Here is a 21,687-nt window from a genome sequence, read left to right on the forward strand (position 1 = left end):
ACTGTGTGACCTTGGGCAGATTGTTTCTCTGTCTTCATCTGTGAAATGGAAAACCTCAGAGGATTACCTTAACAATGAACAAATGAGTTAATGTATGTAAAGCTCATAGGATACTGTCTGATGGCAGTGGTAAGTGCTATATGTAAGTTTCTTCTGCTAGATTATGACTCCTAGCAGATTAATACTTGAAGCCTCCTTGGGCTTAATCAACCAGGTTTTTTTGTTTTTCTTTTTCAACCCTTTGAGTTTAAAGTGAATAGGTTTCTTTGTAGGGGGCGTATAGTATATCTTTAGCCTCCATCATCAGGGCAATTTTATAGGATCTAGATGGTAAGAGATGAGTGAGCTGAAGGACATGGTTTATAGATAATCTTGTTTCATTTTGAGATTGGATACCATAATATCTTATCTTGCCAGCCCTCCTTTGGTGATGCTTTGGCAGGAAAAACATATCTCGAAAGTCCTACAAAGCTGGTTTTTCCCCCTCACTGAAATGTTTTTTTTTGCAGACCTAAAACGATTGGGGTGCTCGTTAATGTGAATGTAGGATATGAGAAAGGCAATTTGATTTGAGACCTTTGATTTTAACTCAACAGGCAAGGGATTTTCTAATCTAAAGCTACTTCCCTTCTTAAAGGAAAAATTCTTTTCTGATTTGTATTTTCTTCTCAAGAAGTGAGATTAAGGGGCACCTGGGCAGCTTGGTTGGTTAAGTGACTGCCTTTAGCTCAGGTCATGATCCTGGAATCCCAGGATCAAGTTCCCCATTGGGCTCCCTGCTCAGCAGGGAGGCTGCGTCACCCTCTGACCTTCACCCCTCTCATGGTCTCTCTCTCTCCTATCCTCTCTCTCTCTCTCAAATAAAATCTTTAAAAAAAGAAAAAGAAAAAAGTGAGATTAATATTTTTTCTTCCCGTATTAGTGAGATTGAACATCTTTTCATTATGTTTATTGATCATTTGTATTACTTTCTGAATTGCTTATTCATGTCCTTTGACCTCTTTTGTTTATGAGGAGATAACTCCTGTAGAGTGAGGACATTAAAACTTCACCAGATATGTTTCAGATGTATTTTTCATTTTGTCATTTGTCTTCTTTTACCCTTGGGTATACTTTTTTAGCTGCACAGAAGCTTGTAATGAATCTATGTTTTTCCTGAAGAGTATCCTCTCGTTATGGATAGAGAATTTCTGCTGAGTGCTATGAAACATGTCATAGTATATGTGTAGACTGATCCACTTAATAAACATTTTTCCTTACAGAATGGTGATTGATTGTCATATGATTCGAAGAATCTTTGCAAACTGACGTAGGTGTGAGGCTCTAATGCCGTAGCAATAGCCAGCACATACTGCGCAACAGCTTTGTGTCAGGCACTATACTGAGTCTTATATGTACTGTGTTCCTAATGTTCAGCTTCATGCTAGATAGTATTATTGTCTGGGTTTCATAGATGGGTCAAGTGGGCCTAGAAGAAGTCAAATGATTTGCCCAGGATCACAGAGGTAGTTAATGGCTGAATTGGAATTTAAATTTAAGTCTGTCTGACTTCAAAGTATATACTTCATCTACAAAGCTCAACTACTTAAGGCTTCCAATAAATTAGACTGGTCCTTAAAGTTAAGTAAATATCTTTTACCAGAACCGGAAAAAATGGTCCGTAGCCTGGTTCAACTGCTTTTGGTTTCTGAGCACATAGTGGAGAAGATACTGAGCCGTGTGTGTGCTAGGTAAAAGAAAAGTCTCTACAGTCCAGGGCAGTGGTTTTCAGGGTGTGGTTTCCAGGCCAGCAGCATCAGCATCACTTGGGCATTTCTTAGAAATGCAAAATCTCAGGTTCCACTGGAGACCTACAGAATCAGAAACTCTGGGGTTGGGGCCCAGTAATCTGTTTTATGATACTTCTGCTGATTATGATGCATGTTAAAATTTGAGACTCACTGGTCTGGGGAAGTTATTTGTTCTCTCTCATCATAATTTTTGTTTTTGCAAGTTTCAACCTAAGTCTCAGCCCTGGAGTGCAAAATTAACATTATCAGATGATGGCAAAAGTATGGAGTCAGACAGGAGCCAGTTTTGAGTTTGGTTTAGTGAGCATTTAAGGCAAGTCCACTCCCTGAGCCATAGTTTCCACTTTCCAAAAAGATGTTAATAACATCTGTCTCCATATGAGATTTCTTTTCTTTTTTTTAGAATTAGGTAAGATAGTATATAAAGTGCATAGCACCTTGCCAGGCTCCCAGGTGCTTGAGAAATTGCCTCCAGCAATTTTTCTTATTTAGCAAAAAGCCCCCATCTGCCTTCTGTTCTCAGCCTCTCTCATTTCTTGAACGTATTTTGCTGTCTTGTATCTCTGGGCCTTTGTATTAGCTATGTCTTTTGGATACCTGCACCCCCCGCCCCCTTACCTCACTAACTTCTAGACATCTTTTTGATCCCTGCTTCTGGTTTACCTCCCCTGTAGAGGACTTTCTCAAACCCCCGCCCTCCAGTCTCTGTGCTCACACAGGAACCTGTGTTTCTCTGGTCATTGCACTTACTGCAAGTTTTGGAGTTGCCTCTCTCCTATATAAACTTCATGAGCGCAGATACAGCATCTTGTCTACCACCATATTCTAGAGATAGTAAACTTCCTCATGCATTGTAGGAGCTAATAAGTGTTGAATGAATGAATGGTGGCTGTCATTATTGCTGCTCCATCATCATCATCATCATCATCGTCGTCGTCATCATCTGAGAGCAAGCTCCCCTCCCTGGCTTATAGTTTTTGTGCTGACTGCTTGTGATAATCATAGATAGTATTAGGACCAGTGCCTGTTCTCTCTTGCCCTGAAAGCACGTGCTTTGACGTAGGCTGACATGGGAGTTCATTGAGCTGCTTCCTAACCACGATCCCTCTGTGTCACAGGTGCCTTGGGGGAACTGTATGCCCTGATGGGTCAAGTTCATCACATGCAGAACCCAAAGTGGCAACATCCTTCGGACCTCACCATGAGGTAAGTGGGTGATTAGGAGGAAGAGGAGGAAAAGGGTAGAATTCGGCTGTAGGAAGAATGTTAAAGGAAGTTGGGTTGTGATTATTATTTAGTTCCAAAGGTGGGGAAAGAAACAGGAGAGTATAATGAAATAAGAACTAAGCTGAGGGCCGCCTGGGTTGCTCAGTCAGTTAAGCGGCTACCTTTGGCTCAGGTCATGATCCCAGAGTCCTGGAATTGAGCTCCGCATCAGGCTCTCTGCTCAGCGGGGAGCCTGCTTCCCCCTCTCCCTCTGCCTGCTGCTCTGCCTACCTGTGCTCTCTATCTGCTACCTATCTCTCTGTCAAATAAATGAATAAAATGCTTAAAAAAAACAAAAAACAAAAAACTGAGCTGAAGACCCCACATTTCCGGGATCAGTATTAGCTTTGCAGTTTGTAACTCAGCTGTATGATTTTGATCAAGTCATGCCACTTCTTTGGTCCTCACATCACTAAAACTAGTATGTTGGACTAATTGATGTCAAAGGGACTTTCTATTCTGGAATCTTCTGGATTCTTGATGTAGTGTGGTTTTACAGATTTATTCATTTACTTTGATCCAGTTACTGAGAAACCTTGGAGTCATCTTTGACTCCTTTCTCACCCCATATTTTCAGCCTATTAGCAAATCCCATAAGCTCTGCATACAAAATATGTCTAAAACCTGACCATTTCTCATCATTTTCACTTAGACTATTGCAAGTCTTCTAAATGGTCTCCCTGCTTCTGCCTTTGCCTGCCATTCTTAACTCAGCAGCCAAAGAGGTTCGGATTCTCTTCTTTGCTCAGAATTTTCCAGTGGCTTCCCATCCTCACCATTCCCCATAAGGACCATGGCTGGGGCTGATGTGGTTAGCTCACTGACCTCACACCTACTACTCTTCCCCTTGCTCATTCTGCACTAATCACATGGACTTCCTTGTTTTTTAATTTAATTTGACTAGCCTTTTTTTTTCCCTTTTATTTATTTGATAGACAGAGATCACAAGTAGGCAGGCAGGCAGAGAGACAGAGGGCGAAGCAGGCTCCCCACTGAGCAGAGAGCCCGATGCGGGGCTTGATCCCAGGACCCTGAGATCGTGACTTGAACTGAAGGCAGAGGCTCAACCCTCTGAGCCACCTAGGTGCCATGCTATTTTTCAAATATGGCACACATGCTTCCACTTCAGGGCCTTTATACTCAGTGTCTCCCCTGTAGTTGCCAAAATCATAGCAGGTCTCAGAAAGACAGGGCAGTATGATGGGTATTAGATGAATCCTAGAGACAGACAGGTGTGAATTCAAATCCAGGCTCTTCTACTTACTCCACTTTATGACCTTGGACAAGTTATTTAACCTGAGACTCAGTTTCCTGACCAGTACAAGATATTAATGAGAGTGCTTTTCTGATAAGATTGTTATTAGCATTAAACAAAGTGAAGTAGTGAAAGAATTCAGCAAGTATTTCATATAGGGCTAGATAAATGTCATAAAATGTTACAGTTATTTTCAACTCTGGCTACTGACAATGCCTGTGGAGATGTCTAAAAATACAGATGTCCAGGCGCTGCCTTCAGGGGATTCAAAGTCATTAAGTTAGGGGGTGGGAGCAAGAATCTTTACTTTTAAAAAGCTTCCCAGGGGGTTATTAGGAACAGCTGGAGTTGAGAATGAGATCAAATTATCTCAGAGGGTCTTATTCAGAACCCTAGCCTAAAAGACTAGGGTGATTAAAGGAGAAGCTCAAGAAGCTTTACTTTGAGTCCTTGCTATTAATTATTCAGTCTCTAAACTTGCAATGTGATACTCACATGATGACTTACCTTCTCTGGGAATTTTACTCTAAAATTAACTGCTCTGTCCTGAGCAACCTTGAGCTGTATCAGACAATGAGGTCCTGTTGGAGGTACAGATATGGTGCAACCAATGAAATACAGATCCTGTTTTAAATGTTTCTTGAAGGAGAAAATATTTTTTCCTACTGAAACATTATTACAGATTATATATTAGGTTTTCTTAACATTCATGTATATGGCACATACCACCATAATGCCTGTGTGGCAGCTGGCTTTGGGAGTTGGAAGAAAATAGCACTTACATTGTGACTTTCACATAAATAAAATGTAGTATAAATAATTTCTAAAATTGTCAGGATTGAAATGTAAAATCAGTATCTGATACCCCAAAGGTAAAGATACTCTTTTTTTTTTCTTTTTAAGGATTTTTAAAAATTTATTTTTTTTGAGAGAGCATGAGAGAGAGAGAGCAAGAGAGAGCACAAGCAGGGGGGAGGGAGTAGAGGGAGAAGCAGACTTTGCGAAGCAGGGAGGCTGAAGCGGGACTTGATCCCAGGACACTGGGATCATGACCTAAACTGACAGCAGACACTTAACTGACTGAGCCACCCAGGTTCCCGAAAGTAAAGATATTCTTAAAATAATTGCCTCGGCCACTTTTTTGTGTACAAATAGCCATTCCAGCTAAAACCCTTATCTTTCCTATTTTCATTTTCCTTCTCTCCTGATAGAAACTACGCTAGGTTCCGGCAGAAACCTCTGCAAAGATGCAGTCTGACTCAGTGGGTCGACAGGAACATGCGAAGCCACCATCGATTCCAGCGTCTCCCGGACTTCCAGTCAAGTCCATTTGTCTCATCCCATCAGCAGTGAAGGTCCCTATCCAGGGTCCTATTCAGAGCAGCATCTCATCTTCTGCTCTTTTGTGCTTTGTAGATTCTGAATTTTATTTTTCACAAGATTTTTATTTAAAGAACTTGTCACCTTTTGGAAATTTCCATTGCTGACTTGAAATTTTTTTGTATAAGGCCCTTCTTGTTTGTCTGTGTGCATGCGTTTAAGCACTGTCGCGTTTTAATTTTTTAATTTAAATTGGAGGTGGCCACTTCTTGAAAGCCAGCATTAAGCCAGAATACTTAGGCTCGAGCAAAACACCCACCTCAACACGGAGGTGATGTCTATTTCTTGTGCTGAAAAGAGAACCATCTTTTAATCTCCTATAAGGAAGAGATTACCAGGCTGCAAGCCAGTGTTAATTATTGCTGATGACTTATAAATGGGCGTAAGTCACTTTTAACAATGCCTCTCACTTTTTTATTTGAATCTCTTTGAGTATTTGCCAGTATTTTAAAGTTGGTAATCCGGGACATTTGAAGTAGGTTGGAGCAGGACAAAAATCCTGTTGTTGAAAGGACAAATTAAAAGTGTAAATCTTCTCTCCTTTTTGTACTTACTAGCTGCCTTTATTTATTTTCTTGCCTCCCCCCTTCTTCATTAAATGTGTTTTGCACAATAGGTTTACAAATCTTACACATCTTAACTGACGGAAGACTGCTGACTAACCCTTGTCGATTTGTGGTCTTGTGACTGATTGTCTTCTCTGCCTTTCCTCAAGGATTTTCCTTCTTTTTCCCCCAGTGACCATTATGCTCCTTAGGTTCTGTTGGTGTGTTCCTGTATCCTGTTAAACCTAGATATGCCTCCTAAGAACAGCCTCCCTGCTCTCTTTATTAAGAGCTTCCCACCCAGAGTCTTAACTCCAGGACAGGCCAGAAAGCTGCTGAGGTGTGAGTTGGTCTTCAGTTTCATCTGCTCGACTCCCAGCTCCAAGTATCAGTTGCTGTGGCAGTCAGTGAGCTCCGGCCCGTCAGAGGGACTTGGGAGAGCCATTATTTTGTCTCCATTGATAGTTAACAAGAGGTGCCTTCAGCTTCCGGATGTTACTATCTCATTTGGTCAAAGCTCTGATACATTGTTGGACAGAACTGCTGTTGTGAATCCTAATGTGGTTGCGATTGAGCCTGTGGACGAAACATTACCTGATGTGAAGGTTTGGTATTCTAGATTGAGATGTCAGACTTTGTGCTGCCATCCTCGGGGATGTGAGGAGTTTGTTATTCTTCTTTACAGATGGCTCTAGACACATTTGGGGAGGCTTTGCAGTCCGGCATTCATGCTATTGGCCACCCTCCGTGAAGGCTGGACACACGGTTGCTGTAGCGCCGCCGGTGGTACTGCCTAGCTGCCTCTTGTCTGGTTTTGTTTTCATCAGCTCCACCTTTGTATGTGAGAAACCCATCTTAAACACCCTACCCTGCTTTAGAAACTGACTTGGGAAAGGTTTGGTCATTCACACCGTGGATCATCTTAGATGGATATCCTTAAGTGTTTACTGTTTTTGTGTAGGTGAGGATTCTCTTCCTTGAACATTTGGTTTAAAATCTGGGACCAAATGCAAAGAAGTTCTGTTCAAAGGCAAGAGTCAAAATCTGTGATTTCAGTTGGCATAATGGACGTTTACTGCATTAGTTCTCCAGGTTTCCCTCAGTTAGCATGATGGAGTAAGATAAGCAGACATCTACCTTTGGAACCATAGCATAATAAAAATTAGTTGTAGCTGGAATAACTAGTGTTGTAGCTGTCTAGTTCCCCCACAGAGTGGAGAACCCAAGGAGCGAAAGGATAGCATTTTGCTTAAGCTCCTGTTCCTGCATTCCTGGTAAAGGAGGGTTTAAGTCTGAATGTGTAATGGCAGCATTGCCTTTGCCAAATGAGTGACGGGTTAACTAGAAAATGTGACAATCACATTTCCTCTTTGCTCAAATAATTCTGTTTTTCCAAAGTGTTAGCAGCTTAATTAAATCTGTTGGACTGGGGGAGGAGAGAACTGTTCTCTAGCGGTTAACATGGTATTCTTTAAGAAGGAAAAAAAAAGCCAAAGAAAACTCAGTATTAGGCATGTTTGCCTTGAAGATGGTAGTAGGTAAAATCTGGAGTTTTAATCTGTTTTTAAAGGTTCCTATCTCATACTTGATGTTGGGTTCTCAGTCTAGTAGGTCATGAGTTCTTGCTGTATTTTATTTGAGTAAGGGTTACGTGCACTTAACTGTCTACCAAACTTTTTTTGTTCATGAGGTTCATGACGACACTCACCACAGAGGTCTTGACAAAGAGTTAAAACATGCTGTTTATGCAGTTTATTCATAAGAGCCTGCAGTAAGCTTGTGCAGGCTTAAGGGACTGGAGTTGTGAGGATCAATTACAAAACTAAAGTTTGGTGCCTCCTCTTTATCATGTTTTTTCCCTTGTAGCAGTTGTGTTTAATGTGTCATTAAAGAGAAATAAAAGTTCTTATCGTGGCATATGTACTGTGGCTGTCTGTTGCAGGCTTTGAAGGCGGTTTCCTTCCTCTTCTGCGTAGGCAGGTTAGTGGGGTCTGGTTGGGGGTGGCAGTTAGTAGAATGTGGTACTGGGGAGGCGAGGGTGTGTGCTCCCTGTTCTTTTGAGGGTAAATTACAGTGTTAAGAAAGGCCTTCCAGCAGTTTAAAAATGTTGAAATTGATTGGGATTTGCAGCTACATACAGTGCATGTCAGGAGCCTGACACAGGGGATGCCTGAAATACCAGGGCGCTGCTGTTTCTGCAGCAGGCGGAGACGGCCCAGCCCCATCAGACAAACACTGCCTTCCATTCCTTCCCATGGCGGTGCGATGGACCTCTGTCTGCCTCGCTCAAGCTTTACCCCAGGGCATTCCCCCTTTGAAAGGGATATGGGACCCACCACTGGTCATACAGAATTGATGGTGGTTCTTAATCCAACTTCTCCAGAAACTAACTGCTCCTGGGAGCTAGGTTGAAGGTGGAGTAAGTGTGGGTAGATGTGGGGGACGTGACGTTCCTTAGATCCCTTTTGTGAACCTGAGCTTAGACTGACCCCAGGAGACAGGGTGAAGGCAATAAAATCTTGTCACCTGTATTAGCCAATGCTTTTAAAATCTCCACTCATGCTGAGAAAATAAGTAGCAACATGTTTGGACATGTCTTGCTGTGAGGTAACTTTTGTCTAATGGATATTCTACAGTCCAGGCAAAAGCTTCAATACAGATTCGCTAAATACTCAGCTGTTTGATGCTGTCTCATTCAGAGGTACTCTGGACCTGTACATACCATTTTGTTTCTGTCCGGTAGAAAGCCTTTTGTCTGGTAGTTGCTTATTTCCTTTTCAGCAAGGTGTTACTGCGGCCATCAGAGGTGTCAGAGACCAGGCTGCATTCTCCGGAGTGGTGGTCTTCCTCACCCTTAGTTCGTTTTATGTTATGGAAAGTGAGGAGGAGAAATGGACCTCCTCTCAAAAGAATGGGTTCATTTTCTAGCCTGTTTTGAGCTTTTACAGGAAGAAGAAAACAACCCCAGCCACCTAAAACTAGAAAGCAGGGATCCCTGCTTTACTTTGTGTTGTCCTACTTTTCTAAGGGAAAACAGTTATTCCTGCGCTGGTTCTGGGGTATGCTTGCTTGCTTCATATGTCAGAGCACCTGTCAGGAAAAAAAATTTCCACTTGTCACAGGAAGTATCAGCTAGCTGGTCAGTGGTGGAATTCCTTAATGAACAAGTGCCTGCCGTGTCAATCCTCTCCACCTGTCCTCCCCCAGTGACAACTGGAACATGCCACAGACAGAAGATCTGAGCCTCCCCAGCACCCTCTGAAAAGGGGGTGGAATGTCATCTTTTGGACAACCTGTAAAACACTCCATGTGGTAGTCCTGAATCAGCGTTATCATTAAGGAACTATTCGTATATGAGGATCTCCTTTGACTTAGCTTCAAGTTGGGGGTTAGGGAATATAGTGCTGACGGAGTTTGGTGGAGTTTGACTGGAGCCAGGGGGGTGTGTCCCATTTATGGAAGCAGTTCATTCTTGGAGGCCACTTAAAAGCAAAATCCAAAAACTCAAATAGGTTTAAAGAGGGTGAGAAGGAACACGGCAGTCTAAAATGTCACATGACTGCAGTGGTATGATAGGACGTATTTTTGTAAAGAGCTGAATTCGAGATCTTAAAAGTGGATTCCAGATGCCACCCTGAAAAGCCTGGGTTGAATGGACAGGATCAGAAAGAGGAAAGGACTCCTGCCACACGGAAACACCACCCTTTTTCCTCTACCAGACCCTGGGGCTTCCCTCTTGTTCCTAGGAGGAAGCCCCCTGGCTCCTACTCCAGGTGGTAGGTGGGCTCTGGGATCCTGTTCTTCACAAGGAGCACCCCCCAAAGAAGAGCTGGCCCGAGGGGTCACTCGGTGACAAGGCAGGCCTTGCCTCTCGTCTGGCCATGCGTGACCTGCAGGTCAGGCCTCTCTGTCTCCAAGTACTTGCCTACACCCATCCCAAGCTGTGAGGAATCTGCGGGTCTAGGTGGTGAATAGGGGCCCCCGTTCCAAGTCCTAGCTGTAGGGTTCTCTGCATGACAGCTGGTCCAAGAAAAGCTCCATTGTGGAACTTGGGGTTTAGGGAGGTAAACACAGTGAATGGGGTTTATCTAAACCAGAAGTGTTCACTCCTCTCCCATCTCCCTCAGGCCCTCAGCGGAGGTGCTAGAGGCCCTGGTAAATCCCTGGCCCCCCACAGCTGTCTCTGGACCTGGCGTGGACTTAGGGGCTTCTCTGTCACATGACACTAGACAGGCACACATGACAGAGGGCCTGGCCAAGTACCTTTCTCGGGTGTGGTTTAGAATTGTGGGTGCCAATAGATTTCTCCTTTCCCACCCAGCCTTTAAGACTTGGCTTTCCTCCTCTTGGAACCTTCCAGAAGAGTCCACCCTAAGTCCCCCTCACCTGACCTCTTCTCTCCAGCTCTTGCTGGCTCTGGACAGGAGTGTTCGAGGTGTCACATTTACTCGTTTGCTCATTGGCTAATGACATCATCACTCCACCTTTCAGCCTGCTGTTGGGATCCGAATGATGTTCCTTTAACCGCCCCAAACAGCATGCTGGGACTACTGAGCTGCCGCCAACAGCTTCTGCAGATCTCTTCCCTTCCTTCCTCACCCTGGGGAGAAACCAGAACTGCATTCCTTTGGTCAGGGAAAACACCCAGCCCCACCCAGAGGGGAAAACCCTTCGTTCTAAAAAAACTGAGCACCAGCCTGTGTACCTGTGCGGAGAGGCAGCCTGAGCTTGGATTTGGGGGCCTTGGTAATAGGACGATGGAGGAGCTATTTTCTCCTCCTACACGTGCACCCCCATCTGTTAGAGATTTCCCTTCCAGCTCCAGCTTGGCTGGCAGGCATGTCCCTAAGAAGCTGCAGGCCAAAATGGAGAGAGAACTGACGTCCCTCCTCCACACATCCTGACTGGCTGCCAATTGCCAGAAAAAGAGGGCAGCATTTGGGCATTTACCAGAAGACAAGGATGTGCCTTTTCATTTGTCTTTTATTTTACATTTAAAAAGAGGTTATTGCTCTAACTGGATCAGAGGTAAGGACCTCTCCACTAAGGAGCCTTGGCCTTGCAGCCCCATTCAGCAGGGATGGAAGTCACAAGACAATGAGTGGAGCCTCATGCCCTTCCATGAGGAAGCCCTTAGTATTGCTGACATCTGCCTTTTATCCTGTCTCTCCTCCCTCCCTGTGCTGCCACGTCGGGGCCAAGTAGAGTGGTGGCTGACCTAGCCAGGAGAGCTCTTGTAGACCGGAAGGAAGGGGCGGTCATTGGGTGATGGCTCTCAGCTCTCTGGCTGGGGGGCCACTGCTCTTAACGTTCAGTTCAACAGGTATTCACTGAGCGCCTACTGGGTGCCAGGCTTGTGCTAGGCGCAGTCCTCCCACACGCCTGTCCTTAGCCACCAACGGAAGACACAGAGGTCCAGCTCTTCCCATGCAGGCATTCAGCAGTCATCACTTGTCAGTCCGAGGGAAGAGTCTGCCTTCCCTTAGCAAGCACCATTTTGTTTTGTTTTGTTTTGTTTACCAGAAAGGGGCAGTGGAGAGAGAGACCTGATACCTCACACCACTCAGGCTCTAGGGAAGGACATGAGGACCCTGGGTACCTTTCCCAGAACCCTGGATGAGATGGCAAGATATGGAGACCCCAGAGGCCAGGGCTGCTCTGATTTCCTCGGTAATGGCTCAGGCCTGCCTTCCAGCACCTTCCACTCCAGAGCAGGCGACTCACTAGCCCCCAGGATGTCCCATGTGGACATACCTTTTCAGCTGCATAACCCAGCATTGTTCCAACTCCAAGAGACTCATCCTAAAGAAATGGGGCCAGTACCTCCCAGGTCTCTTTCCCACTTTGTCTTCTTAAAGGCTCCAGACTAATGATATTACAGTCGAATAAGGGCCAAAGAAGATGGAGGCTGTAGGCAATCAGCTTGGAGCATTCCTTTGCCCCCTGGAGTGAAGCCCTTCAGTCATGTTTTCCAAAAGAGACAAAACAGAACATCTCACACACTCGCCGAGTTGTGCATCACACCACAAACAAGTCCGTGATGGCTGGATCCAGAAAAAGCTTGCTGGCAGCCATGACCCTGCCCCATGGCTTCTGCGATGGCTCTCGGTCTGAAAGACACAGCTGGAGTCAGTCTAGGTGTCATCTCCCAGGAGCTTTGTGCATTTTCTTGAAGAGGAAGCCAGTCCAGGAGAGGCGAGGAGGCAGAAAGAAGGCTGTGTCTCATGCAGCTTTGCCTTTTCCAGAATGGGGCCAGGCCTTTTAGTTTTGTGGCTTATTTTTTGCAGAATTTGGGTTTGTAGTTCAGCCTCCTTCACCAGACTAGGATGGGGAAGAGGGAGAACAGTGCAGCTAGCTGGGCCTCCCCCCACCGCAGTCCTCCCTGTCCCTGTGCCCATGGACCTGGAGACCAGCAGAGAAGAAAAATGAAATCCTTCTCCCTGCAGACAGGCAGTCATGCTTCGATGATGTTCACTGAGGGCTTGTTGGGAAACTGGGAGGAAGAAAATGAGAGAAGCAGCCAGGGCTAATCGAATAGACTTCTTGCAAAGTTGGAAGTTAGGGGAGGACACAAGAAGGAAGGGCTGCCACCTAAAAGCCAGGCTTTCGTCCCGCGTGGAAGGAATGGAGTAGCCCTGTCTGCGTGTCTCGTCTCTCTGCCTTCTCAAACCCAGCCTTCGGCCTCACTCAGCGGCCAAGACTGGGTGTCAGGCCCTCGACTCCCCTGGCCCCCGGTTCCACCCCCAGCAGAGCCATCCCGCCGGCTGGTTCTCTCCCATCCTGCAGACCTGCCTCTGAGCGCGGCCTCGGCCCCTGTCACTGCGACGTGCTTCTGGAGATGGGGGTTACTAAGAGGCTTCAGGAAAATGCGCCAGAAAGAGAGAAGCCAAGAGAGAGGACAGTAAGCCAGGGGGTGTGAGGAGATGGAAGGAGGAGGAAATGTGGAGAGGGCCAGATGTTTGTTTGTTGGGTAATCATCGTCAGAACCATGAGATCCTCCCACTTTTCTAGCGTTTCTTCTGAGCTGCTCAGAGCAAGCACTGACAAGGTTTTCATATCTGTTTTGCAGAAGAGGAAATGAAAGTGAGGCACCTGCTCAAGGTCACGCAACACGGCAGGAGCAGAAATGAGCCCAGAACCCCCTATTCATGCTGTCCCACACCAACCAAGCATTCCACCCTTCCCGCTCACTGCATTTTGTTAACCACACTGGCCCTGGTACCCGGCAAAAGGAAAAGGTCCAAAATCCACGTGCGGTGTCCCTGGGTCACAGCGGCAGTGGCCGAGCTCGGCTCTGCTCAGCCGCAGCCGCGCCGGGTGCTGAGCTGTCCCCTGCTGCAACCCCGGGGCCGCCCACCCGGCTCAAGATCTGCCCTCACCTTGCTGCGGAGGAGACCTCCCCCTTGGTGCTCTGGTGTGCTGGTTTCTGACGTGCTCTTGGTTTTCTCCTTGTTGTTATTGGGTTCATTGTCCTTGATAATGTCATACTGGCGGCAGAAGAGGGCAATGACGCCTGGGGGATGATGGCGGGGTTGGGGTGGGGGGACAGGGAGAGCAGTGAGAGGCCAGAGCTCGAATCCCGGCCGCCTCCTTCATTCCCGCTGGCACCTTCTGAGCACCTGGTAGACACTGAGCTCCAGATGGCCTCTGTCCTGCACCGCTGCAACGGCCTGCCTCTGGCTCCTGTGTCCCCCTATTCCCCCAGCAGCCATTGCTTTCGCTGCTGCTGGGCTGAGCTTCCCACGACACGCATCTGATCCATCTCCCCCCTTTCCTTCGTTACACCCCTGACAGCTCTCCGTTCCAGTTAGCGAAACAGACACAGTATCGTGCGCTGAGCCGGGCACGGTCACGGCCGATGCTGCCGAGCCCAGGGAGCGCCAGGAGAGCACCTCTCGTTACCATCACCGGGCCACCAGTGAGGACACTGATGCAGAGAGCCCAGGAACCTACTTGAAGTCCTGCAGTGGGGGAGCCCGGATGTGCACTCCAGGGTCTGCGCTCTGCTAAATACTCACTGTTAGCAAGCTACTAACTCGGGAGCGTGATAAGTTCTTGAAAGTCAAATGCCATTAAGGAAGCCAGCGCCAGTGCCTCTAGGCGTCGTCTCCATTTTACCTCTGCTTTATGTACAGCGCTCTTTCCTGATCTACATGCTTTAGGTCCTATCTTTTGACTTTCCACCACGGTAGATACAGGCTAACATCTCCCTCAACTTCCTTTCCCGTCATCCTAACAGAAGCGTATCACAGTCTTGGGTTAGTCCACCATGTTTATATTGTTCCGATTGTATTAATACTGTGTATTTATAATGATATAGAATGATATAGAATGATATATCTTATTCTATATCATTATATCATTATATATTTATATAATGATATTATAAATTATAAATATTATATATTTATAATGATATAATGATAAGGCACCACAAACCTCTTTTGTACAATCCTTTGGTTTTTTTACCTTTTTTCTTTTTTTACAGGTGCCTGTTTTTTGATGTGCCTACAGAACGTTTTTTCCAAATGCTTCTACAATACAGGCTGTCCTTCAACTGCCATGCTAAGATTACAGCTTTGGCATGGTGTTCGAGTCTCTCAAAACGGACCCCAGCCAACTTTATAGACTCGCCATCCTTCATTGTCCCCTTTCTACTTTCTCTCAGTCCACAGCTACACTGAGTCAGACTGAACTGAATTTGTTTCTTATACACCCTGTCAAGAGAACCCTGTTCCTTTTTTTTGGCTGCCTGGTGAACTCCTATTCATCCTTCAAAGCTCAATCCCCATGTTTCCTCCTTTCTGTGTTTTTCCTAATTTCTACTGCTAGACCTAGAATTAATTCCCTCTCCTCTGCCCCCATACGTGGCCTCATCACACTGAATTATATAGTCAAGTAGGGACTTGGCTTCTCGCAGACCCAGTTCCTGCAAGCCCCGGGCTCTTCTTAGTCATGACTAGTACTAGTATCTGGAACGGAGTGGCCATTCAGAAAATGCTGGTTGAGTTAAGAACTGAGATGAAATGTGTTCTTTATCCTCGGGTAGCTCACAGACAAGTGGGAAAAGGGAGAGACATGAGCCCAATGACCTCATCTAAGAGGAGCTACAGGGAGAGACAAGCAGTGCCATGCTCACGGGTGTGTCCACCCCAGGAGCCCGAATTACTCCCGAGGGAGGGAAGGGCAAATGCTCAAATAACCTGTCCTCCAAGGCAGCTAGCTCTCAATCTGCTAAGTTTCTCGGGAGAGGTAAGCCAGCGAATGGGGCCCATCTGGTCCCCAGAGCAGGACTTCGAGACTCCTCCCATCGCATCTCAGCGGCCTCCGCTTCTGGGAGAGAAGGGGCCTGGCCTGGGACTTCCATTCTGCAGAGGCCAAGTGAGGCAGGGACGGGAGGCACTCACCAGCCCACATGAACAGGACCACAACGATGATGAGCACCTCGCCGGTCCGCAGCTGTTGGCTGCTCCCCATCTCCTTCATGGTCACCTCATCTGTGGGGAGAGAGAGACACTGGCCCGAGGCTCTTTTCGTCCCCAGCCCCTGTTCTAGGGCCGGGCCCAGGATCTTAAGCGCTTATCTCTATAGGTGCCTGGACACCTAACAGGAGATTCCAGAACATGCTAATGGCTACTTGCAGCGGCAGCAACAGGGCTTGACCAAAGCTGGGAGTTGATACCCCCACGGTAGGACACTAGGGTGACCTCCTCTCTCTCAGGTACTGCTTTAGTAGGCGCCAGGGGTCGGGGGTCGGGGGAGGTGGTGGAGGCTGCTGCTGTCCTCAAGCTGCCCACTGCTCTGCCCCTGACCACCCCTCATCCCAGCCAGCCCCCCCAGCAGGGCCGGGGCGTGCCTTTGTTCTTGGATGCCATCTTCTCTGCCTCGCGTGGGGTCTTGAAGAGCACGGGCTCGCTGGCCGGACTCTGGCCCTGAATGGAGATGGCCTGCACGTGCACAATGTACTCCGTGTCCTCCTCCAGGTCCCAGAGGGCGCATGAGCGGGTGGTGGTGTTCACTTCCTGAATGAAGCGTAGCATCCGCACGTCCTTCTTCTGCCAAGGCAAGTGCCAGGCCCGCTGTCGGTGGCGCCCGGCCACCAACCCCACTGGGCCCCCCTCCTGGCGGCGCCCAGGGCTCAGCTGACTACGGAGCTAAAGCCTTCCACACACAGGCTTCCTCACACCCCTCGTCTCTGTAGGTGGCTAGGACCACTGCTAGATCCGTTTGACAGAGAGGGAGACAGTGCGGGTGCAGAAAACTTAGAAAAGCTGCCTAAGGCCGTCTCTCCAGTGAGAACTTGCACTGGGTCCCACACTTAGGTCTGTGTGAGATCAAAACCGGACTTTTGGTGCCCAGTTTCCAGTCAAAGTCCCCAGAGCCTGCCTCACCAATCCATTTCCTGCTGGGGTCCCCATTCCAAGCCACATGTGCAATTCTTCTGCCTGTCTTCTCTTGCTCCTTTATTTCTTTTTCCTTTCCATTTCTGCACACCCGCCTCCCCATCCCCTGCTACTGTCTGGATGTGTCCTTCCCTCCCAGTCCCTCAAGGGTTACCTGCTGAGAGATGGCAAATCCAATGACGACCTCATCCTCCAGGACGTCCCAGCTCACCACTGCGGAGTTGGCCTTGAGGTGCCTGACAGTGACATTCACGGGGGCCGAGGGGCTGTCTGGGGGTGGGAAGGCACCTGAGCCTGAGTACCTCCTGCTGGAAGGCCCAGGCCCACGGTCTCCTAAGTGGGGACCTGGGGAAGGCCACAGAGTGGCAGAGGTTGGCACACGGGTCTCAGTTCATTAGTGCTTGAACAGTGAGGCCCAAGAGGCCCCAGGCTCCTCGTATCCAGGGTGGGAGCCTCCACTGGTCTCACTGGCCCTATCAGGGGTCCAAGCGAAACCTGAGAGGCCTGGGCTGGGGCCAGATCTAATGGAAGGGTGGGAAGGGGTGGGGCAGGCACGGGGTCGTGGGGGGGGGGCATAGGTGGCCAAGGTTGCAGGTGCTGAAAGTCAGCCTGATGAAAAGCAGTCAAAAGGACTCCCAGTCTAGTGCTCTGTATACAATACCACACTGTCAGGTGAGTGACCTTGAGGGAAGGAGAAAGACCCAGAGGTCAAGAAGAGCCAGGCTAGGGTGAGCGCTGGGTTCGGAGTGAGGATCAAGAGAAGAATCCTTGGTATCCCAGTGAGGCAGACAGAATGCAGCCTGGGGAGGGGTCTACGTGAGATGCTTCTCCACACTCTGCCAGCCCCGAGAGGCAGGTGAGGAGGTGATAGGGGAAGATGGGGTCACCCAGAGTAGGCTCTCCCAGGGGAGAGGCAGGGGTACAGGGTAGGTAGGTCTTGACTTGGGAAGAGGATGAAAAGAGTCAGTCAAGAAAGGAGTAGGAGGGAGAGTGACAGGGACGGTGGAGGTCAGGGTAGGAAGAACCTCTCCTAGAGTCACACAGTGTGCATGTAAGCCTCCCAACAGACGAGCGGTCAGGGGAAGACCTAGCCCTGACCTAGCCCTGAGCAGCACCCTTTGGCCCACACAGGAGTGGACCTGAGGCCCCAGGGGCTGGGCCCGGGACGACAAAGCCATCTGTGGAGACAGAGACAGAGGGACACAGACAGGTGGCGGCAGACACAGAACCAGAAAACAGACAAGTGGGCTATCAGAGACAGACGTAGAGAGGAAGCAGAGAGAAAGAGAGAAAGCACTGAGCCACAGAGAGATGGGTAGAGGGAGCGATGAGAGAGGCGCCAGAAGCTAAAGGGACAGATACAGAGCCTCAGGAGAGGCTTGGCTGGGTGAGGATGAGTCCCGCGCTCCGGGCAGGCCTGACCCTGACTGCAGCAGGCTCAGGGGTCCACCCCACCCACCCCAGTCCTAGGGTGCCAGTCCCCATCCCCCTCACACTTGCTCATGCAAACCAGGACCCCATCCTGCTCTGACCCGCAGAGTTGTCCTGCAGGGCTTTGAGGACAGGGAGGGAGGCCCAAGGTGGGGGGACTGGTGTCCTCAGCTGCTCCCCAGGCCAGAGAAGGGAGTTCAGCTCAGTCACCTGAGGAAAAGGCCTGCGGTCAGGGCCAGGGGATGACGGGACTAGGGATCGCAAGACCCTGGACCCCAAGGCTGGGGCGGCCGGCCGGGGGTCGGGAGCTGGAGGACAAGCCTGGGAGTCAAGAGGTGGGGGAGAGGCCGGGGCCGGGTTGGGGGGCGGGGAGCAGGAAGGGGCCCGAGGACTCCCGCCCGCCCGCCCGCCCGCCTGCCCCGCGCCGAGCCCCCCCACCCGGGCCCCCTTACCCGCCTGCACCAGCGCGAGGCAGACGCAGCCCAGCCACAGGCGGAGAGCGGCGCGGGGCGGCCCGGGGCGCATGGCGTCTCCTCCGGCCGGCCGGCCCGGGGCGGCGCAGGGGGACGCGGCTCCCGCGCCCGGCTGCCGCTGGCGCTGGCGCTCCCGCCCGCTGCCCGCCCGGCCCGGCCGCCCCGCGCCGCCCCGCGCCGCCTGCATGTCGGCTCCGCGGACAGCGACTCCCGCGCGGCGGCGGCGGCGGAGGTGGCGGCAGCGGCCGCGTCCACGTCGGGCGCCCGGAGGGCGGGGCGCCCCCGCTGCGGGGAGAGGCGCGGGGCGGGGTGAGGGCGGAGGGCGCCCCCCACGCCCGCCCCCTCCCGGCCCGCCGGCCGCCCCTGTACCCCCCCCAGCCCAGTCCCCGACCCGGCCCCAGCCCTGCCCTTCCCCTGGGAGAGGGAGGACGCGCGCCCCCAGACACGTATCAGTGTCCCCCGGTCCCCACCGCCCTCCCTTGGCCTGGGGGTCCCCACCCCCTACCCCACCCCACACCCGAGGCCTTTCCGGGCCCGGGACAGACTTGAGCAGAGGGGAGTGTCACAGCGGGGGATGGGAGCGAGACTGGAGTGCCGAGTAAGTGCAGGGGTGTATACAGTAAGTGCGGCCGGGAGGACGGTGCTCAGACTCACTGGAGACCTAGCTCTGTGACCCCGGCCGGTCCTTCCCCTTCCTTGGGCCTCCATTTTTATCTCCATGAGAATAACAACCCGCACCCACTAGGTGCCAAACGTTGTGCCAAGAGCTTGACTTGCATCGTGCCGCTTCTCCCCGTACCGCTTAGAAGGTGCTTTGTGACCCCCGTTTCGCACAAGAGACTGCAGCTCGGAGAGGTCACTTGACTTGCCCAAGGACCCACAGCAGAGCCAGGATTTGAACACAGGCTGATCTGACTCCCACGCGTGTGCTTGACTCCATTGTCTCCCCACCCAGAGTGAACTCACCCACCCCACCATGCCTGAGATCCTAGAACTTGCCTGTGCCAGTTGTTCCCCAGCCAGAGAACAATCTGGAACAATCTCTTCCCAAGAGGGGTGAGGGAAGAGTGGCTCGGCCCCCTCCCTCACCCTTCTGGCCCCCCTGAGTGCCGCGAGCTGGGGATGAGCTAACGAGATTCTAGGGGGCTTTGGAAACTGGGCAAGTCACCACAGCCAATAAAGGGTGGGGACCGTTCCTTCCTCACCACCTTGGGGTGAGGAAGCCATATGCCTACTGGGGCCACCATATGCCTACTGCTGTCCCTACCTCGGTCTCACACACTCTTCTGCTCCACCCACCCGTTTTCTGTTCTTGAAGAGGCACAGAGCTGCCCTTTCCCTGCACCTGCCACCCTCTCCCTAACGAGGGGACCTCTGCAACAGCGGGTGGCCAAAGGCAGCCCCCCCCACCTTGTGGCACTCCACCCTGAGTCCCAGTCAGAGAAACGAGGATGCCTTGCCCAGGGAGGCACAGACCAAGGCCCCAGGGCCCCCGGCAAGGAGAGGCCCCCACGTCTCCAAATAAGCCCCTCCCCCCAATCTGAAATTCCATCACTAGGGGGCATTCCTTTGGGTCTTTAAGGGCCTTTTGGTCTTCCAGAAGCTCCTGGAAGGGCTAATCCTTTTTGAAAAGGGACAACTTTGCAAAGCTATCCCACAGAATGTCTTCCAGATCTCCCTCGCACACATTTGAGATTGATAAACTGAGGTCCAGAGATGGAAAGAACTCCCCGAAATTCACACAGGGGTTCAGGAAGCAGCCGTGGAGCCCTCCTCTCCCAATGCCCACTCCAGGACTCCCTGCATTGACCTCCCCCCCAAGTTTCTATGGGTCACCTTGGAAAGGGTAGGATGGGAGGGGGCTCTGGGGTTCTTACTGAGAGCCCTTCGTACGGCCAGGCCTGCTCTGTTCGGCGGGCTGAAACCCCCAGCCCCATCGGCTTCCCCAGCCACATACCTTGTGCTGGGGTGAGGCTCATTTGGGACCACCACCTCTTTGGGGCCGGAGCCAAGGAACCAAAGCACTTCTCTCTCCTGTCTCTCTCTTCACCCGGCAGCTGCCTTCAGCCCCACCCCGCCCGGCCCCGCCCCACCAGCTGCAGCTTGGCCCTTAGGGACCCCCCCCCCCCAACCCCAGCAGGCAGGAAAAGACATCCCGGGGCCTGCAGGAGCAGCTGGAGCCTCCTCAGGCCTCATCGCAGGAGCCAGCAGGCAGGAGAGGGGTCAGTTAGAGGTCACAGAGTCTACTCCTGTCCCCGCTAGGGAGAAAAAGAGAGAAGGGAGAGGGTCCTGGTGGGGTCTGGAGGCCAGTCTAGCGCGGGGGAAGGAGGCGCCATCTGCTGGCCTCTCCAGGTATAATCCCGGGTAGATGTAGGGCACTGGGGGTGGGGTGATGGCGGCGTCTAAGGCTTTGAGAGGGAGGGGGAAAGTGATTGGAGGAGGGCATGAAAGACAAGGAGGATTCGGAGAGTCGTGCCTGTGGGGGTGCAGCCTTCCCGGGCCCCAGGATGCACGGGGTGCTTGGGCATGACCACAATTCTGGGGAAAGCCTTTGATGCCTGCAGTCTGGCAATCAGTGGAAGCTGGTTAGGAGGCCGTTAGAGTTGGGAGGATTTGGAGCCCCTGGTGATCTCCAGAGGACTTCAGGACCCGTTGCTGTGTGGGCACCATTTGTACACCAGCTCTTAGCACAAGGCTACAAGCAGTAGGCACTCAATAAATGTGTGTTGAATATATGGAATAAATTTGCTCTTCCAACATATATCTATTGAGCACCTATTATGTACCCGGCTCCGTGCAACATTCTGGAAATACGGCAGCGGGAGAATGAATAAATGCGTGAGTGAGGATCTAGGTGGGGATTGAGCGATGGACCTCTGTCCTCCCAGGCTGCACTGGTTTCTCTTTGGATGACTCCACAGACATCTAGGGGGCTGGCTGGAGTGCCCAGACCTACCCAGAGTCCCAGTACCTTACTCAGGCTGCAGGCGCCCAGGCCGGACCCCAGGCAACCATTTAGAATGGGAAGGGCTCCCCTTCCTAGCCGATCCTCGTGGCCCTGTCTAAGGAATTCCCTAGATACACGCACCCCCAGTCACAGGAAGAATGAGAAGGGCAGGAGAATGCTTTGGGAATATAAATAAT

General features: G+C 50.5%; 2 protein-coding genes across 15 annotated transcripts in view; one reads left to right on the forward strand and one right to left on the reverse strand.

The window, feature by feature from the left end:
• Positions 1-8,150, forward strand: part of S100PBP (S100P binding protein) — a 51,919-nt gene extending 43,769 nt beyond the window's left edge. For 6 of the 9 annotated variants that reach the window (XM_032877113.1, XM_032877111.1, XM_032877114.1 and 3 more), the window contains 2 exons: positions 2,909-2,996; positions 5,523-8,150. In XM_032877113.1, the coding sequence (XP_032733004.1) occupies positions 2,909-2,996; positions 5,523-5,664 (230 nt within the window). In that variant the 3' untranslated portion in view covers positions 5,665-8,150. Of the gene's footprint in view, positions 1-2,908; positions 2,997-5,522 lie in introns of those variants that run through there. The other 3 variants (XM_032877118.1, XM_032877119.1, XM_032877116.1) reach the window with 2 other exon arrangements.
• Positions 8,151-11,201: 3,051 nt separating this feature from the next.
• FNDC5 (fibronectin type III domain containing 5) lies at positions 11,202-20,592 on the reverse strand. 6 transcript variants are annotated; one of them, XM_032877123.1, is made up of 6 exons: positions 20,501-20,592; positions 16,794-16,909; positions 16,093-16,291; positions 15,644-15,733; positions 13,616-13,749; positions 11,202-12,346 (listed from the first exon to the last, which is right to left on the reverse strand). In XM_032877123.1, exons 1-6 carry the CDS (start codon positions 20,520-20,522, stop codon positions 12,155-12,157), a joined length of 753 nt encoding a protein of 250 aa, XP_032733014.1. In that variant the 5' UTR covers positions 20,523-20,592; the 3' UTR covers positions 11,202-12,154. The 6 variants fall into 6 exon arrangements, with proteins under 6 accessions (XP_032733014.1, XP_032733013.1, XP_032733012.1 ...); XM_032877122.1 differs by lacking the exon at positions 20,501-20,592 and adding an exon at positions 18,523-18,641 and having other exon boundaries at positions 16,093-16,258; XM_032877121.1 differs by lacking the exon at positions 20,501-20,592 and adding an exon at positions 18,523-18,641.
• Between the last annotated feature and the right edge of the window lie 1,095 nt (positions 20,593-21,687).

This window comes from Lontra canadensis, unplaced genomic scaffold (genome assembly GCF_010015895.1).
Source record: "Lontra canadensis isolate GAN:19392208 unplaced genomic scaffold, GSC_riverotter_1.0 scaffold60, whole genome shotgun sequence".
NCBI lineage: Eukaryota > Metazoa > Chordata > Mammalia > Carnivora > Mustelidae > Lontra > Lontra canadensis.

What these genes read in the sequence shown, in the direction of transcription:
- FNDC5 (XM_032877121.1), bottom strand. Translation starts at nt 18,595, where the DNA reads ATGCGCCCCGGGCCGCCCCGCGCCGCTCTCCGCCTGTGGCTGGGCTGC. An exon ending in GATGGCATCCAAGAACAAAG is followed by an intron (nt 15,734 to 16,092) that starts GCACGCCCCGGC and finishes CTCTCCCCACAG; the next exon opens with ATGAGGTGACCATGAAGGAG. An exon ending in GGTCCTGTTCATGTGGGCTG is followed by an intron (nt 13,750 to 15,643) that starts GTGAGTGCCTCC and finishes ATCATCCCCCAG; the next exon opens with GCGTCATTGCCCTCTTCTGC.